This window comes from Octodon degus, unplaced genomic scaffold, assembly GCF_000260255.1.
Source record: "Octodon degus isolate 3935 unplaced genomic scaffold, OctDeg1.0 scaffold00015, whole genome shotgun sequence".
NCBI classification, from domain to species: Eukaryota; Metazoa; Chordata; class Mammalia; order Rodentia; family Octodontidae; genus Octodon; species Octodon degus.
Genome location: NW_004524591.1, coordinates 25,154,859 through 25,174,737, shown reverse-complemented (window position 1 = coordinate 25,174,737; position 19,879 = coordinate 25,154,859). Strand labels below are relative to the sequence as shown.

The following is a 19,879-nucleotide window of genomic DNA, read 5'->3' as shown; positions in this document are numbered from 1 at the left end:
TGCTCTAGTAGATGAACAGAGATGGAAGGGTACCACTTAATAACAAATATTTTTCATTCTGAAAAGTGCCACACATCACCGGACAAAGTAACTAAGTGTAGAATATGTTACAGGGGTGATTTTATTTATTTATTTTTAACCGAAAAGTATCTTATTAGTACATTTTTTAATGTGGAAAGATTCCCATATGTGTCATACAATCAATTCCATAAATACACTTTAAGGAATGGGTACCTTACATGTAAGTGACTTCCAGAATGTTCTCCAGTATGTGAGATGTAATGTAGACACTGTCCTCTTCCATGGCACCAAGCTCCAGACAGTAATAAAGGGAAAGGCTCTCACTATTTCAAGCCTAGAGTGGTAACCAAGTGAGAGAGAGGCAGGACCTTCCCAGTGGATGTGGCCTAAAGGGACAGCCAGCGAAGGGTGTTAAATTGTGTCTAACCAGTGTGTCTAGCCATGGGGGTTTCTGTTCATTCCTCTAATTTATTTCTTTGTTTTCATGGCAGAATAAACTCCAAATTCCAGGGGTCAAATAAGTTCCTGCCACCAGCCCATGCGTGGCCAAAATACCCTTTTGGTGTCATCAGTCAATGCCAGCTAGTTAATAATGACCAGCCTTTTCACTAATGGCCCGAAGCGGGGGTTCTCAGGGCAGCAAAGACTCTTGGAGAAAGATTTGCTGGTGGCTGCATGGGGACAATGGTTTGCAAGAAGCACTTCTGCTGACCACTTTCAAGGGCATAGCCACTCATGCTCAGCTCTTTAGAAAGGTAGTAATTAGTTTTTTCCCCCTTCGGTGCACACGGTGAATGCAGCAGGATTTGGCATTTGGAGAACCATTGGAGTCTGTCCCTCTCATCTCATCTTGCATTAGGTTTATGTCTACAACTAAAAACCTAACAAGATTGCAAGGGAGTTTGAAGGCTGTATTCAGTTCCCACAGAGAGAAAAGAAACTTTCAAGAATCAGGGCTCCAGGCATGGCGAGGCCACGGCACAGTAAATTTGACTGAGACTGGCCTTGTACTTGGCACCACCCAGAGTCTCTTGCAAACTACAGGTGGTGACCAAAACCATTCAGTGGTAAGCCTCTAGAGGGCATCATTCTTGTCATCTGCATCTTGGGATGTGCCCAGCATGGAGACTTACACATACAATTACAGAGGACAAGATTTCTAAGGCTGCCTGATACATGATGATCATTTGGACAGGGCTTCCCATGTGGCAAATGGTGGCAGGCTGTGATGGCTGTGCTACCATATTAATCCTCTGGGCCAGTGGAAAGCTGGGAAGTGCTGGGAGAAGACAGTGTTCCCAGAGCCTGCTGTCCTTTGGCCACAAGGTAGCCTGCACTTGAGATGTACAAGTGCATTTATTTTTCCATAGGTGCCTTAATGAAGTAACAGGTTAGGAAGCATGGATCTGGCCCACAAATGAGAAAACTGAGACTCAGAAGTTTTGCCTCACATGACCTGGACTGGAAGCTACTCAGTTTTGCTCTGTAGCTACCACTTATAGGCCATCCCACAGGTACATGTTAGCTTGCCAATAAAGAGCTGCTGAAACCAAATTGTTGAAATTGAAAAATCACTTGGATAAAAACTAGTGGAAAGACAGATGATGACATTAGCATGGTTTGGAATGCCTAAGTCTCAAGTCAGCATACTGTTGGCACATGCAAGATGTTATCCCTGGACCAGTAGCTTCCACACTAAGCATGCTCTCATGGCCAGAGTTCTGATTTACAGTGAAACCCAGTCCCATCTCCAAGCACATATATAGTAGCACAAATAGTCTTTATCCTTACTATGTTTGATGGACACTGTTCTATTCGATTTTATTTTATTTCATTTAAAACAAAATTCTGGTCGTGACCCTTTAAATTGATTTTGTGACCCACTAAATTGATTTCTTAACTCACTAATGTGTCATGACCAGCAGTTTGAAAAACACGGGCCTGACCCTATTGCAGCTTCCCTCCTCCCCAGAGCCTCGGAAGACAGCAGGTGTATGTGGAAAAGAGTGAGACAAGAGATCGAGAGAAAAATGAAAAGGAATGGGAGAGGAATATCAAAACATGGGTAAGGATAGACTAGAACAAAATGAGGAGAAAGACATGAATGGGGGATGGGAGGCATGAGAAAAGACTTGTCCTGGGCAGACACACTCAGTCTGTACACCCTGATCTCAGACTCCATGGCCGTTCTGTCCACATCTGTACAAAAACCTTCCCTGCTAGTGCTACTGGCCACAGCCATGCTAATGCTGTCTGTTTGTCTGCAGATATTTTATCTGTCAGCACCATCCCAATCCCTTATGGTCACTTCCATAAAGAAGCATTCTTCTGGGGGCCCTAGAAAGATCTAGAAAGCATTATCTTGAAGTAGAAAAATGGAACATACTCACTCCATCCATTCTGAGGTGTGGTGTGCTCTATGAATGTATGAGTTGATACATTAATAGACTACTTAATAAGCTCTTGGCATAAAAAAAAATTTGAGGGGCCAGGGAGATGGCTCAGTGGAATAAGTGCTTCCCTGACAAGTGGAAGGGCCTGAGTTCAATCCCCAGTTCAGAAAAAAAAAAAAAAACAATTTGAGAAGGCAATAGCAAAATGGAAATTTAGAAATTGAGATAAGATAAATTTACAAAGGTGTTTCACATGCATATATTCTAATGGCCAGAGATCTCCAAGTGATTTGCTTTCATGCTCCAAAAAAGAAAATTGGAGATTATACTTGCAATGCACACTTACTTAAAAGACATATATATATATATATATATATGGTTCTTACAGAGTCTCGCTATACAGCTCAGACTCATAGTGATCCTCCTGTTTTCAGCCTCCCCAGTGCTGATATTACAGGCATATGCCACCATATCCAGACTCTATGGTTGGTTCAGCCCACCCTGGGGGCAGGGCCAGTGTGGCATGTTGGTGAGGTGGATCGAATCGAGGTCCCTGCACTTGCCTAAGCTTGCCTAAGCAGGTGCTTTAGTCTGCTGAGCTATCTCACCATCCCCAACACCACAAATACATATATATATATATATATATATATATATATATATATATATATTTTAAATTTTTTTATTTATTTGCGTGTGTGTGTGTGTGTGTGTGGCCAGCTCAGCCCACCAGGGGGCGGGGCTGGCTGGCATGTGGTGCTGGGGGATTGAACCTGGTTCCTGTGCTTTACTAAGCTTGTTCTAAGTAGGTGCTTTAGACCACTGAGCCATCTCACCAGCCCCACAAATATTATTAGTATTGTAAGAGTGATATATTGGGATAGACTTCATTTTTTTTTTAAATCTGTGTTTAGTGCTTAGTGATAAGGAATTCTGAGGCCTGGAAATTCATTCATGTCAATTCCTGACCTTAATTGCTGTCATAATAGAAAAGGATATCCTAGCTAGGCCGAGAAATGTAAAGAGATACATTGTTGGTTCTGCTGACTAACTCAGGGTAGTTATTCTCTTCTTTTCAGTCTCATGAACCAATTTAATGAAGACTTGTTAAAATTCAGCTGGTAGATTTCCATCTCTTCTGATGTCAATCAGTTGTTCTTATACCTAATTGAAAGCTGATATATATATCAGGGAACCAGGGATCGAACTCAGGTCCTTGCGCTTGCCAGGGAAGCGCTTATTCCACTGAGCCATCTCCCCGGCTCAATGGTTTGTGTCTTGATGTCCCCTCAAAGCCTCATGCAGTGTTAAATGGGGATTTTTCAGAAATGGCCATATATATCACAAATGGGTCAAAATTCTCTGCAACTCTCCATTTGGAAAATTTTTAAGCAGGTAAAAGATTTAAAAAGTCTTTAGATATGAATTCTTAAGTGTCACACTTACTCATCAGCCACAGAATCATATAAGAAAAATATTTCCAAACATCCCTTTTCCGCAAAAGTGATCTGTCTGCAGATCTGTCTGCCCAAATTCTTTCTAAAGTACCTACTTTCTGACCCATTGTTAATGCATTACCTTTATAGTGAAGGGAAAGATTAAGTGTTTATTGTTTTCAAAGTTATCAGCAAAGTGGCATACTCTGACAGCTGCTTGTCAGAACGGAAAAGGTCAACAAGTGCGGAACATCTTGGTTCTTTTAAAAGAAAAATGTTTAATTATGTTTCCTTAAGCAGCAAATGTCTGTGTTGTACAAAACAATTTGCACGGTCACTTCCTTATTATTGCAGAGTGTCATAAACACACCACTTGAAGGACTGGATTCACATCGCTTACAACTTCTGTCACACATAAATTGCAAATCTATAATATCCTGCAACCAAGTCATCCAGTAAGAATGGTGGGACCAAGCCCTCTAAAATGGGGAGCTCCTCTGCCTCTCTGCAACTTCTGGACACACGAGGGCCTGGCCTAGAGTAGGCACAGTTTGGCACTCCACTCTTCTCAAACTCAGCAAATTTGGTACCTGCCATTTTGACACAAGAATTTTGTCCTGGTACTTACTGTTTGTCTGCTACTCAACATGCAAGCTAGAACTTGTTTGTGTCAGTTGACTCATGACTTGCTGCCCCTTCAGCCCAAACGATTTATTTCATAGTTAGCAGTTTTGGTATTCATCAGACCTCCTGGAACCAATGAGCAAGGAGTACCAAGTTACCACTCTACCAAGGTCCAAGCATAAATGGTACAGGTCAACAAAGGGTGTTATGGTTTGTGTCTTTTTTTTTTTTTTTTTTTGGTGGAACCAGGGATCGAACTCAGGTCCTTGCGCTTGCCAGGGAAGCGCTTATTCCACTGAGCCATCTCCCCGGCTCAATGGTTTGTGTCTTGATGTCCCCTCAAAGCCTCATGCAGTGTTAAATGGGGATTTTTCAGAAATGGCCAAATCCAGAGTGTGTGATATTGGGACTAAGGTTATGAGTAGTAACTCAGATCATGGGTTCGGTTGGCTGAGTTTTGGTTAGGATTAAGCATGAGTGTTACACCCATCCTAATACAGACAACCTGCACACAATATAAGGGACAGAAAGAGGTTTGTATTGCTTCCCTTATTGTTTTGCTGGAACTTTAGCTCAGCGGCACAGCACCTGTCTGGCAAGTGTGATGTCCTGAGTTCAATTCCCAGTAGCAAAAATAACAAAAATGTACTAAAAAATACTATCTTGAAAAAAAGTTTTTAATTCCTATTTGGAACAGGAATTTCTAAAGTAAAGCTGTTACATACTCACTGGGGGGAAAAAGAAAAGCATAACAAATGGATTTCTTTCCCAATGAAATACAGATCCCTTTAACAATTAATAGCATACGTAAGTAATAAAGATAATGCTAAGATTGGTAGAACCCTCATATTGTGCCAAGCATGGCTCTAAGAACCTTGGATTTTCAAATTTACCCATTGTAACTACTCAGTCAGTGGTCATGGACATATCCTCATCTCGCTATGGAGAAAACTGAAGTATGTAGAGGTTAAATAAGTAGCCCAAGGTCAAGTAGCAAAGCTAAGGTCAGGCAGTAGGGGTGTGGTTCTGGCTGTGACTCACCCTAGAGCCATTCTGCATGGGACTGACAGCTGTTAGAAGGAGTGTAGAACCTTCTGGAGGAGGATGTGGCCTGCACTTCTTTCTGCATCCCTTTGTTGTCTTGCTCAATTTTCTTTAAATAACATCCAGGTCATTTCCTACACCATTACCATACATTCCCTTGAAACTGTCACATCTGCCTCTGAATCAATTTCAAATTCATGTCTCCATTGTCTTCTTGTAATACTTGAAATGCACTTAAAAGACTCATAGGAGATACAATTCTGCCATTTGTAAGTTCTCCTTTTATACCAATATCGTATTGGGTAAAGTCACATGACAACACAAAAGGCAAGCTGTCTTCTTGAACAGTGGCATAAATTAACACACACCTAATTTACCTTGGAAAATGGCTCATCAACATTCAAAACTAGTGCAGAATTTACATTAAAGTATTTGCTGTTTCCAATCGCTCCTTTCATACAGAACACCAGTGCCAGTCAATCACAACTTAAGGAATTGAAACACTTCCATCTGGAAGACTGGTCTTAAGTGATATCTTGCCAGGCTATCTACAAAACAGGATGAACAGCATTCTCAGGAAGCACCCCAAGGATGCCATCCTCCAGGCCAGAGTCCTTGCAACACATGCCGTGTTGCTACTATCTTTTGCCTCCCAGCTACTATCTTTTGCTCCTCAACCCTGAATCCACTTTCAGGAAAGCTGGGTTTTCTGAGTGATCCCTTTGGCAAAACTCATTTATTTTCAAGATGTTCCATGCTGTGTTTGCTCTCCCTTGCTTGCCCAGCATCCAGGACATGCCCTCCTTTCTGCACAGTTACTAACCCTATGCTGGAAATTAAGCAGACACTTAATAAACACCCATGGCAGGATGGAGCTGAGATTTGGAAGGTGTAGAGACCTGGCCCTGGGTGCCCGCCTTGTGGAATCTTCTCACATGCTGCTAATTGGAATACTGCAGGTGATTGTATCTAAAAATGCCAGTTGGAGTGACCAAAAACAACAGGATGCTGACACTAAGTTAAGAGTAGAAGCAACTGTCAGGAAAATTGCCAAAGACAAATGCTTGATGGAGCTCAGGACTGAAGCTTTTCTTAATCACCAGCCCTCATATCCACCCTCTCCTCCACTCATCTCTCTACCTCACCCTTATAAACCCTTATAAATCATCATGTTCTGGGACAAAGAGAAGGGGAACAACCATTGTCCCATCTGCTCTGTACTTCCAAGAAGCAAAAGCACCAGAATCTTTTTCAGTGGCTCGGTCTACAATAATTTCCATAGTAAGATGACTTCCCTATGTGAGGAAGTAGAATGAAAAGAACATAGCTACAAAGCCCCCAGCAAGGTGACAGAGCTGTCTGGCTAGGAAGGGAGATGCAGGCTCCCAGCCCTTACATCTCCTGAAGGACACTCCTCACTAATGGGAAGGGAATCTGCACCTTTGCACTTTCCATGAGGCACAAAACAGGCAGAGGTGTAGCTGGTGCCTGGGGTTGAACTGTTTTGGGCCACCAAGTAGAGATTTGCCTAGGCATTCCTGCCCGTGGCAGTGATCTAGTATTTTACAGTAACCACGAACATGATGATGAGGGTGATGGTGATGACACCAATGTCCACAACTCACTGGGAGCCTGCTGCCTCCTAGGCATCTCACACATACTAACTTTAATCCCCAAAGCACCAAGAGGTCATTATACCACTTGCATGGTACACACCTGATGCATGAACAGCTTCAGTGAGTTGTTCCGGGTGGTAGATTTGGTGAGCAGGAGGGGCTGGGATGAAATGCGAAGCTCATGGTCTCCTCATGACGTTTCCCTCAGTCTCCAAACTTCTGCCTTCCAGTCACCCCCAGAAACCATTAAAGGACCATTCTTCCCTTCCAGGGAGGCCACCAAACTGGACTGCTTTCAGCTGCTGGGACTTCTCTGCCCACGTGTGCAGCCCCTGAGAAGCCCACATGTTGGCTGTGCTGGTGGAAGGGCTGACACACTGCATGCCACACTGTGGGCAGGGCCAGTGCTGTCTGGGGGTGCATGGCCTGGGGCTCTGTATGCCATAAACGTTGGGACTCCTATCCTTACTTCCATCAGGCTAGAACCAGGGAAGCCTGATCCAGGTGCCCTCCTTCAGCAACAGAGGGTCACCTCTGAGTGCTCGCTGTCATCTCCTCACTGCTCCATCCTGCCATCCCACCCCTGGATGGGCCTTTCTTCTTTTCAAGGTGTTCTCTGTCATCCAAAACCGGGGTGTGTAACTTCCCTGGTGGAAAGATGAGGAAATGCCTGGTGTCTCCTGCTTCCATAGAACCCCTGTTCCCCGCTAGGGAGAGGCTGGGGAAGACCCTGCAGAGGGACCCTAGCCCTAGCTTCCCGCTGGGCTCCTCTCCCAACTCACTGCGGGCTTTGAACAAGGCACTTATACCATTCCATGGGCCAAGGGCAGCAGGAGAGATTGCTCCCAGAGCAGCCCTGAGGAGCCTTCCTATTCTGTGGGCTTAGGATCACTGGAAAATTCAGGATACCAGTGCCTGTGGATCACAGGAAAGAGAGGGAGCCCACTTTCCTCCTCCTCCCTCCAGTTCTGCAATGGTAAAATGGAGATGTTTAGCCTTGACTAAGAAGTGAGAAATGGGAGGATCCCAGCAGTGACACGTGGGAACCTTCGGAGTCTGCTCCACACCAGCAGGGAGGCTGCCACCTGAGTGAAATTGGGTGAATCGCTACAACAGCTTTTATTTTGCGAATGCCTGAGGTGGCTCAGTTTCCTGTCACTCACTTCTCAGCCTGTGCTTCAAGTTCACTCTCCCAGGAGCTATCAGACACAGCCCGGTCTGGGTGCCAGTAGCAACGTCCAAACGAGTTGTCACAGTGTCAGCCATCCAAACACAAACCAGAACGGACAACTCAGCTTCCTGCAGTGACGGAAAGGACTATGGAGAGACAGCGGCATTGTCACTGCCAAACACACATCATGAGAGAGGAGCTGAGGACCCCGTGATGACAGAGTGGGAAGTGTTCTTGCAGGATATTTCCACCTTTGGCTGCAGACACTGCCTCAGCAGCAGTGCCTTCTGTGAGATCAGTCTGCAGACCTCCAAGTGGTCAGATGAAAGTTAGCCACCTTGGAGCATCCTTGGGAGGAGGGCAGCCTTGGGAGGCTGGGGCCAGGGAGAGACACTGAGGCAGAGAGACAGGACCCTGACCACTCATCACAAGACACGTCCTCGGCACAGGGGAGGGCCCTATGACCCAAGAGGCACAAGTCTTTCTTTTTTTAAAAATTTTGTTTTATTGAGAAACAAATATCAATGAGAGTTTCAAAGCTGATTAATAGGACATTTTCAATAATTAATACATTGTACATTGTTATCTTCTTAGTGGTTACCCATAGTACAAGAAGCAGACAGGATATTCTGTCTAAACAGTGTTAGTACACCTCTTTCTTCTCATTGAATTAAGCGAAAGTAGCTGTATATCTATCCCAACTATTCTGTATATACAATTACAAAATGGTCCTTCCTTTGTATCCCCTTTTTTGTTTAGTCTTGTCAGAGATGGGTAATCTATTGACATCTGGTCTGTGTTGGATTGTTTCGCTGAATTCAAGCACGAGTCTTTCTTGCACCACAGTCCTACCTTCCCTGTGAATTGTGCATGCCTCGGAAACTCTCACTCAACATAGCAAAAGCCACAATCTACATCCTTCCTTCCTCAGAGCAGGTTAACCCTCCCTCGATCTGACATCCTGAGCCAAGAACCTGAAAATAAACCAAGACAGGAGAAGGCAATAGAATGCCCTGGGCCGTCTCTTCTCCTCACAGATGCCTCTGCCTCTTGCCTCTCCAGGCTCCCTTCTCTGCATACTCTGTTCAATGTCACCACCCTTTCACTTGGCCAGTGTTCCAGGTGTCACTGACTGCTTGCTTTCATTTTCTGTAGCCCTTATTGCCTGTTAAGCTATTCCATGTTGTATTTCTTTTGTGTGTGGGTGTGGAACTGGGGATTGAACTCAGGTCCTTGGGCTTGCCAGGCAAGCGCTTATTCTACTGAGCCATCTCCCCAGCCCCTTCCATGTTTTATTTCTCATGTTGATTGCTTCTTGGCTATTTTCTTTTGTGAAAAGCATAGCAATCTCTACCTATTTCTTTGCTGTTGGATTCCTGATGCCGCAGCTAGTGTATTGCACACAGTAGGTCTTTAGTGAATCCTCTTGCATGAGTGAATGAACCAGCCCTGGTTGCCCATGGAGCTGGCTTTGCCTGGTCCTGCTTTTCCAGGTAGCTCAGAAGGTAGGGACTTCTGAAGGCCTCTGTTCTCCTGGTACATAGCTAGGGCTTTAGTGCAAGCATCTCAGAAGGGAGGACAGGCTGTGGGCATCCTCAGGCACTTGCATCTCAACCAAAGTAAGCAAAACAAGGGGGGCACCGTGAGACACGGCATTCACCCAGAAAGCAAATCCCAAGTAAGCAGAAATGCATTGGAAAACTTTGGCCAGCAAGTAGGGAAGGGCTGGGGAGTGGAAGATGGAAATGTGGAAATGTGCTGAAAACCTGCCACTTTCTCTAGTGCTATCAAAGAAGGGACTTGCCTCGCCTGGGGACAGCTGCTGCTCCCTGTAGGGGTCACTACAGGGCCCCAGGACACCCTACACTGTCATCTCATCTCCTGCTGACATGTCTTCTTACTTCTCTCCTACTGTCTTGGCAGATTTTTGTTAGCAGTTTCGTGTGTGTAAACAGTCCTAGTATTCCAGTAAATACACATCACACACGTACACGTGTGTGCACAGAACGACTGGAGCGAACAAAGACATATGGAAAAGACAGACACAGGGAAACTGTGTGTGTGTGTGTGTGTGTGTGTGTGTGTGTGTGTGTGTGTGTGTTTCACACAGGCATGCCAGAGAGCTGCTCAGAAACACAGAAAAGAAAACAGACCAATGTGGCACTGAAAGAGACAGGCATATCATGACAAAATGACAATGACATCTCGCAGTAGGCATTCATGTGCTGCAGGAAAAAGTGTCCACAGAAAGCAGAGCTTACTGAGTGAGAACTAGAGAAACACTCACATAACCACAAAGTAGAAACAACATCCTGGCTACAGAACTGCACATATTGCAAATAATCAGAAGAATATTTAACGTTCTCTTGGTACCAGATACGGAGCTCCGCACCTTACACGCGCAGTGTTTCACTGACTCCTCATCCCTCACCTAGGAGATGAATCCTACTGGCTCCACCCTGCCACTTTCCAAGTTGAGGCTGAGGCTGCTAACTGGACATCTCGCTCCAAGGGCACTGCTCACCACCCTCTGCTTTCTCCCCTGTCTTCTGCATGTCCCAGTGCAACACCTCCACCTCAGGCTATGCACTTGCCGCTCTCTTTGCTGGGTCATTCTTACCTGATCATCACCTACTGCCACTTCACTGGTTTCTGCTTGTTGCTTACACATTCTTGCCTTGGGAGCTTTTCTCTGACCGCATCTTTCTGAGAGCATCCTCTGGTCTGATGTATGTCTCTTTACTCCTGAGTCAGTTTCACTTTTCTGTACTGGCGCATGGAGAACTTATGACACGTGTGTTGCAGTGAGCATGCAGAGTCCTGTCTGTCACCATGCAAGCCAGGTTGTCTCAGCAGCCAAGCACTGGGTGACTGTTGTCTTTGCTAAACTAAAACCTCAGTATTCAGGATTAGTTGCAGCGTTGGCACATTGCGATATATAAGTGGGCTTGAGGTTGCAGTTTAGGCCCTCAATCTCTAAAATGTTCGCCATTATTGATCCACTCTATTATCCAACATCAGTCATTTATCATTCCTTCAAGTCACCCATTTATTGTCCAGAAAGCAAGCTGTCTAAAGACAAGGACTTAGGCTACCTTGCTCCGCATGGTGTCCTCAGTGCTTGAAGATCACCTAACTCACAGTAAGTGGTCCAAAAGTGATTATTGAAGATTGAATGAAATGAGGTACTGAGTTAGGAATTTGTGTAGGGACACAGAGCCACAGGGGTACTGCATGCCTATGTGTATACACACACACACACACACACACACACACACACACACACACACACACACTGCAGGCAGGCACACTATCCATTCTCTACTACTGTTAGCCATGCAATTCCTCCTTTCCCTCCACCATCTAACCATTCTCTCTCAGGCCTGGAGGTGGACTCTTTCATCATGTGGAGGGAGGAAGACTTGTACCAAAGAAAGCTTCAAATAGCAGGGAAGAGAGGCTCAGCTCCAGCTTTCTTGGCCGGCCTGCCATGTGGCAAAGAGGAATACTCTTGGGACCCAGAGGGCTTCTGGGGTGCTAGGAAACACCTAACTCTCTGGTTCTTAACTTGAGCCAGAGTCCTGTCGTCTCTAAATCTTCAGCATCCTCTCTAAGCAGATGGCCCCCAGCCTAACCGAGAAGCAGAGGGCTCCAAAGGAAGGCTGCTACCATCAGGAGTGGTGATGTGCACAACTGTCTCATCCTCATCAACCCCATATGAATACATTGGGACCTGGCTGTGGGTGTTGGACATGACAGCAGAATCAAAAGAGGCAAGATCCCTGCCTCAGGGCCTTCTGGACTAGTGCACAGACACAGGGAAGAAACCAAAAAAGCACTGGGAGGAATAAGCAGAATGAGATGGGAAGAACCACATGCTAAGGTAGAGGATGCTTTGGTTGGGTGGTTAGCAGACCTTTCTTTGATGTTGTGTTTGAGCAAAAGCTACAGGTGGGAGAGGGTCCTGCCAGGAAGATAAGAAGGCTTACCAGTAGAGGGGACAAAAGGTACAGCAGGAAGGGGCCCAGCAGGTTCTGGGACAGGAGGGAAGTCCTGGCTAGGGTAAGAAGAATTGAGGGCAGGGAGGAGGTCCACATGGAGCTCCTGGAACTGGGCTTTATGCCAAGAGTTATCGGAAGACATTGGTGGTGGGAGAGAATAATGACCCCCTCTGCATCCTGCTCAGAGCTCCAGACTCTGTCACTTGTTTGCTTTCCCCACCCCCCTGCCATTGGGTTGCTCCCCACTAGGCACAACGTCAGGGCTCACAGGTCCTTCGGGCCACAGTCTTGCTGCAGATCTCAAAAGATCCAGGAGAGGGAGAGTGGGGCATCTGTGAACTGTGGGGTTGAGCTGAGCATCTGCTACCGGCTTTCTCTGACATAATGCTCCCTGTTAGGGAGGTATGCTTCATTCTAGCATAAGCCTCCTGGGTTGCGATTCAGATGGCCACACTGAAGGGTCAGGAGCCAAGTGTCGATCTGGGAATCCAGACACTGCTGTTATTTTATGGTGGTCTTTAGTGTCCAGTTATAGGAGCAGCAAATTGAAACAAAAGGCTCAAGGCTCACAGACTTCTTGGGATCGGATTAGCTTGTTCATTCGTCTGTTTGATGCACAGGTATTAAGTACTTAAGAGTCACTTAAGTGTTCTAGGGGACTATGACATAAAAGTGAACCCAACCAAAAAAAAATCCAAAAATTTTTATTCTTACAGATCTTATATTCTAAATGAGGAAGATATGCAATAAATAATAAACATATATCAGGAGTTTAAGCACTATAGGTAAAAAAGGAACCCAATGAGGAAGTTAGGCCTGGATGGTAGGCCAGCTGAAATTTCCCTAGCATGCTGGGGGAAGCTGTAAGCAATGATTCCAAGGACAGTCAGCCTTGTAGCTCTCTAGAAAGCAGAACTCTATTTCAAGAAAACAATGACCGCAAAGATCCTGAGCGTCAGTATGCTGACATATGGGAGGACTGTCACACAGGACATCTCTGTGTCCAGAGTGCTTGTCCCTGCCCTGAGCAAGGGATGGGGTGAGAGCAAGAGGGAGTGCAGGGGATGGTGAAGTCAGACATCTTGGGGGGCAAAGCACATAGAATCTTCTGGACCTTCATGAGCATGTTGACCAGCGTAGGGATTTGATCAGAGGAAAGACGTGACCTAACCTGAACTTTAAGAGGTTAAACACTATGTTAAGAAAGTACTGGAAAGATGAGGATGGGAACAGGGAGAAAAGTTAAGAAGGAGTATAACAAATACCCAGGCTCTAGCCATGGCAATTGTAGTGAAGTAGTGGAAGATGGTCATATTCTGGAAATATTTTGCATAGCCATAGAATTTCCTGACACATGGTATGTGGTATAAGGGGTAAGGAAAGGATACAAACTCTAAAGTTTGTTTCCTTGGGCTGAGGAGATAGCTCGGTGATCTGAGCACCTGCTTGGCAAGTGCAAGGACCCAAGTTCAATGCCTGCTACTGCATGCCATTCTGAGCACCGAGACTGGGTGTGGTGGCACATGCCTGTAATCCCAGCACTGGGGAGGCTAAGACATGAGGATCACTATGAGAGACTGAGCTGCATAATGAGACCCTGTACCAAAAAAATACATAAAAATTTAAAAGCTTTAAAGTTTGTTGCTTGAGAAGCATGATGGCTCTCACCTGATCACCTGAAACAGAAATGAGGACAAGTCTGGTATACCGGGCTAGGAGATGAATTTGGCTTTGGTCACATTGGGTTGAGGATGTAGGAGATGTACATCCTCATAGATGTTAGCAGATAGAGTTAGCAGATAAGCAATTGGATACAGAGCTGGGAGAGAACACAGGCAGGGAGACGCATGAGCACCCAGACTAGGTGGTGTTTAAAGTGATGGGACTGGCGGACATCTTTCAGGAATAGGAATAATATTAATAGAATAGAAAGAAGAGCAGGAGGATCTGGAAAAAGAGACTGAGAAAATGTGGCCAAGGAGAAACAGGAAACTCAAGACGTGGGCCTTAGAGCAACATCTTGAGATATCTATCTATCTATCTATCTATCTGTCTGTCTGTCTATCTATCTATCTATCTATCTATCTATCTATCTATCTATCTATCTATAGTTTGTTTTTGTTTTCTGGGGAGGCAGAACCGGGGATTGAACTCAGGCCAGGCAAGCACTTTTCTACTGAGCCATCTCCCTGGCCTCTAAATCTTTTATTTGTTTGTTTGTTTGTTTTTACATAGGGTTTCACTAGGTAGATCAAGCTGGCCTTGAACTTGTAGCTACCATCTTGCCTCAGCCTCCCAGGTGCTGGGATGACAGGTATACACCACCATGCCTGACTAGAAGCAACATCTTGAAGAAAGCCAAGCTGCTCTGTGTTAGGCACTTTCTCATACCTGGGACAAAATACCTGATACCAACAACTTCAAGGAAAAACATTTTATTTGTCTTCTAGCTCCAATGGGTCCAGTGCACAGTTAGCTGGGCCCAAGGTAGAGACAGCATGGTGGAAAGGCAAGACAGAGTAGAGCTCCTCCATTTGTGGGAGTAGAGTGGTGAGGGAGGAGCCAGGGACAAGAATCCGCCCTTCCAGGCCATGCGTCATTAAGGCAGGCCCCACCTCCTGGCACTGCATTCAGCTATGGACACCTCAGTGATCACTAATGAGTATATTGCCTCACCATCTAATTTCTTTCCAAAAGCCCCACCTCTGGTCACATGAGACCTAGGGGAGCATTTTATATCTAAACCATAACATGCTGTAAGTTTGTGTTTTATTTTTAAAATTTTTGTCTTTTAAAGAGCGTACAAAATAGCATTAAAACAGAAAATTTACAATTGATACAGAATTTTACTAAACAAAATGATATGAATTTCACAGTGTGTGTTGTATTGCATAGTGTTGCCTTCAAATTAATTTTTTTCATATTACCAGACAGATGCATGAAAAATTGGAAAAATAAAGAAAAAAGAAATATATGAGACATTAAGAAGATAAAAAGGTAAAAGAAAGGAAAAAAGTAGACAATTATATTAAGTAACAACTGCTCCTTTCCATAGACCAGCAGAAATCCACAGTACAGTTGTCCAAACCATCCTCTTACATACATAGAAAAATCTCTTTTCCTCATTTCCTCTCCTGTCCTTCTCCTCAACTCAGCAATTCCTTCATCTTGAGCAGGTTTATTCCCTTTTTCCAGTCTCTACTGTATTCTTCAGATTTTATTTTTCTCTTTCAGGTTCTTACACTAAGAAGACAATGCTATGTTTGCATGTGTGGGTTTGCTTTATCTCACTTAAGAGTCTCGTCTCTAGTTGCATCCACTTAGTTGAAGGGCTTTTCTCCCTGCACTGCTTTGAGTGCTCCGCTCACAATAATTCCACCAATGGTTCCCATGCACTGTCCTTCTCCACCGTGCTGTCACCATAGGACTGATGAGACAACTACTGGCACCTGATTTTAGAAACAGAGTTCTACTGCACAGAGCCCCACCTGTCTGTGTGTGTATTTTCCATGGCAGCTGTACCTTGCATCAGCAGAGTTCAACACCTGCCACAGGGGCCATGTGCTTTACAAGCCCTGAACTATGCACGATTTGATCCTTTACAGGACAGTGTAGTGAGCCTGAGATTAACTCACAGGTTTTCAATGTCATTAAATACATATCTCCAGAATATTCAGGTCTTGGCCTCATACATAGAAAATATAATCAGAAGGTGACCAGATATCACTCTTGCATCATGCAAACTCTTCAAATGAAGCAAGTCACTATCCCTCTCACTTCACAGATGGTAGGATCAAGACACAGGGAATCTGAAAGACTTGTCTGAGGTCACTTAGCCAGTAGAGGAGGGATCTGGGCTTGAAATCCATGATTTAAATGTAGAAACCCAAACTACAGCCAACATATCAATGGTTCCCAAAGAAATATAAGGACAGGTTTTTGGTTTTTTTTAAAGACACAGGGACAGATTTTCAAAAATTCTAATAGTTGTGTTTTATTTGTACATGCATACAATTGACACCTCAGATATGTAATACTATTTTAGACACAAAGTAGGTTATATAAGTTGAAACAATAAACACATTTAAATATAATCATTATTTTAAAAAAACCAGGAGGAGACAAAAGCCATATCGGCTGAATTATGTCCCCTCCCAAAGCCATCTGTTGTAGCCCTGATTCCCAGTGCCTCAGCATTCGAGCACTTTCCAGGAGAGACAGAGGTCACTGCCAAGCATCTGCCCCTGGCCAGCAGATGTGGTTCTGCAAGAGTGCTGGCCTATCATTGTGGCAGCAGACCCACCCTCAGACAAAGGCTGGAGTTAGTCTTGATACCCTGGGTCCAGTAAATCCCCAGGTACATCCACTAAGCTATTTTTGCCCTTGACTCTATCCTGCATGCCCAATGAGTGAAACAGGCCTGGGTTTTGATGCACTGTTCATTGGGACTGGATCTCACTCCCTGCCTTTTCTTGGGCCTAGACTTCTGAGCTCTACCCCAGTTGCATTACAATACCTGTCTGACTTGAAATCTTGCTGCAGTAGATAAAACACAAGAGCCTCTCTATTTACAAAGCACTTACTGAAGGCAAGCCTTGATTGTAAGCGAATATGTATTATCTCCCTTCATTCTTAGAACACTATATACTGTATGATTATTACCTCCATATGGCAGTACAGAATACTGATGCTAAAGAGCTCAGGAAATTACTTGAGAGCACAATAGTACAATAAGAATCCATGCTCAGATATTCTGATGCCAAGACCTGTGTGTTTAACCATTGTGCTACACAAAGAATCCACAAAACCAGTGGACACCACTGTTGACCCAGGTGATAAGAGTTTGGGATTGGAAGGAGTAGTTCTAGAGTTGTAGGAAAGTCCCACCTCCTCTACTGCTGCTTTCCAATATGCTTATAATCCAGAGCTCCCAGCATGCCTCACCACCAGCAAGTAAGGGTCCAGAGGAGGACTTCAGGGAAGGAGGAATGTTACAAATTATGACTCTATTATCAGATTTGCCTGATAACTTGTATCATCAGGTTATATTTTCTATCTTTGCAAGTTATTCAATGTTTTAAGTCCAGGGTTCAGAAATCTTAGCTTTCAAGCCAGGTAAAATAGCTTGAAATGTTCAATGCATTGTGCAGATGTTGGGTCTTCCCCAAAAGATTTATCCTACCAAGGGGAGCTGTTTTCTCTTATCTATTAGTGTCTCAGAAGGAGGTATGGAGTAGAGAATGGGGGCCCTGCTAAGAAAAATAAGGAAAACAGACAATGGGAAGCTGCCCCCAGATGTTGACTCCATCTCAGGCATCTCCAACCTCAGGGCAAAATACTCCACTCTTGCTAGGCATGAGGCCATTCCTAAGCCATGGCAGTCTCAAACAGGGCACCACAATGGGCCCCAGTGTGGCAGAAGCCAGTGGACGAGGCATCCCCACACTGAGAGGAGATGTCATTGAGCTCTTAGGGAGGGTGGAGTTGTGGGCTGCCAAGGCATAATGCACAAGCCCTGTGGGTGGCATAATGTGGAATTCATCATCTCCACTCTGCAGAGAGGGGACAGACGGAACAATCCAGACTCTGTCAGCAGGCTCCTCCAGAGAGTTCAGGCCACATTAACGAAGATGAATAAGAGAGAGATCTGTTTCTCATGGCTGTTGTCTCTGCCACTCAGAGCCAAGTCATTCATATTCATGGGGTGGAAGGACAGCTCCCAGGGGTGACCCATCTGACACAGATATGATGGAGTAGAGGTACAGCCATGCTGATCCTCAATTGGGATGGCTTTTGGGGCAAAAAATATTCTGGGTGGTGAATAAAGGGACTCTAGGAAATACCCTTGATCATATGGAGTTTCTAAAGAAAAAACTTTTTTGCCCACTGTAGAATTACAACTCTTGTCTGAACTCAGAACTCCCGAAGAACTTACTTAGTTTCAGCTAAGTTCCAGAACTAAGCTCAAATACTACTTTCTGATCATTTTAGCCAACAATAATTCTGACACTTTTTCATTCTTGATATGTCCTCATGGGATCCACTGAAAATCCACAGAGTTGGTAATACACATGAAGGCTCAGAATATAGGCTGTTTTATCCTCTCATCTTACCACAGTCTGTCTCCTAAATCTTCATCCATCTAGCCCTCCCAGGATGCTCCATTAACCAGACTCTCATGGTAATGAATTTTTGCCCATAACAGATCTCTAGGACCCTGGAAGATGACTTTAGTATGACATCAAACTCTGTGCACAGAAATCTGGATCAACTTGGGCATGTGTACCATGTTTCTTTAAAAGAGAGCAAGTGTTGGCCCTGAATGCACACACATCATCATTTTGAAGCTCGTGGATTTGTTCTAGATTCATGGGTATTTTGCTATTTCAAATGTCTCCAGCCTTGTTATAGTACACCCAGCTCCAGTCCCCAGGCAGTGTAACTGAAAGGATACACACTGAGCCAAATAAATCAAATCACCTCTCTGCAGCTGGCCTCCTGTAGTTTCTACAGAGCTACAGGCTAGTATTTAGTTATAAGACAAATGTCTAACAGAGCCAAAAGAGCCTTACCTGCCTTTCCGACATAATGTAGAGTTGCTCATGATCCTTGGAGAACGCCATATCCCGAAGGACTGGACCAGGATCTACCACCTGCACAGTCTCATATTGGAGAGCATTGCCCCTGGGCCCATCCACCCGGATCTGCAGAGAAGAAGAAGGGGATAGCCAACATGAGTTCAGATCCTACACTGCCCATTTTGGAGGTGCACTGGGCAAAGAGTCAATCCCTTAAGTTTTACACCAAATAATTTCTTTTCAGCCGCTACAAACACTGGCTAATACTTCAGGTCTTAGCATAGATATGAGGCCCTGAAGCCTTCTAGAGGTTCTATTCATGTCCACAGAAAAGCAAATGTGGGCATTACAGGAAAATGTACTTCTGGCATGAGCCATCCTCAGTCTTCCAAGGACACTTAAGAGAGAAGATCATCCTTGGGCCATTCCTAAGTCCTTTCTAGAACTGATTGGACAGAGTGGAGACAACTGGGAGAGACTTGTTCACACGACCCATCACAGAACAGACATGGAAAAGACGGATGCTTCCCAACCTGACTCAGTGCTTATCTGGGCCTGGAGTGTTGGACCTTGTCTCTAGAATCATCATGAGATTGTGTGCACAGACCCAACACAACCACAACTCAGAACTAATAACATCACCTGCATAGGTTAGGAACAAACACTACTGAGAAGGTAACTGGGCAAGAGCTAGAAGACCATGGAACTCAATTAGCTGAGCCTAATACAAGACTCTGTAACATAACCCTGTTACAATTTTAGAGCTCTGAATAACAAGACATTTTTTTTTGGTAGGACTGGGGATTGAACTCAGTCCCTTGTGCTTGCCAAGCAAGTGCTTATTCTACTGAGCCATCTCCATGGCCCCCTGAATAACAAAACTAAAGAAAACCTTATATTCCAAATACTCCTATTATGCACTCTTAATTTTAATGCATAATTTTTGACCTCTTATAAGATCGAACAGAATAAAAGAATTATTCAGAAAAACTAAA

The 19,879-nt window shown here is 44.6% G+C and overlaps 1 protein-coding gene across 1 annotated transcript in view; it reads right to left on the bottom strand.

Annotated features, from left to right (window-relative positions):
• Plxna4 (plexin A4) overlaps window positions 1-19,879 on the bottom strand; it is a 446,676-nt gene that overhangs the window by 136,950 nt on the left and 289,847 nt on the right. Inside the window, exon 4 of the mRNA XM_004626540.2 lies at window positions 18,879-19,010. Coding sequence (XP_004626597.1) covers window positions 18,879-19,010 — 132 coding nt within the window. The remainder of the gene's footprint in view (window positions 1-18,878; window positions 19,011-19,879) is intronic.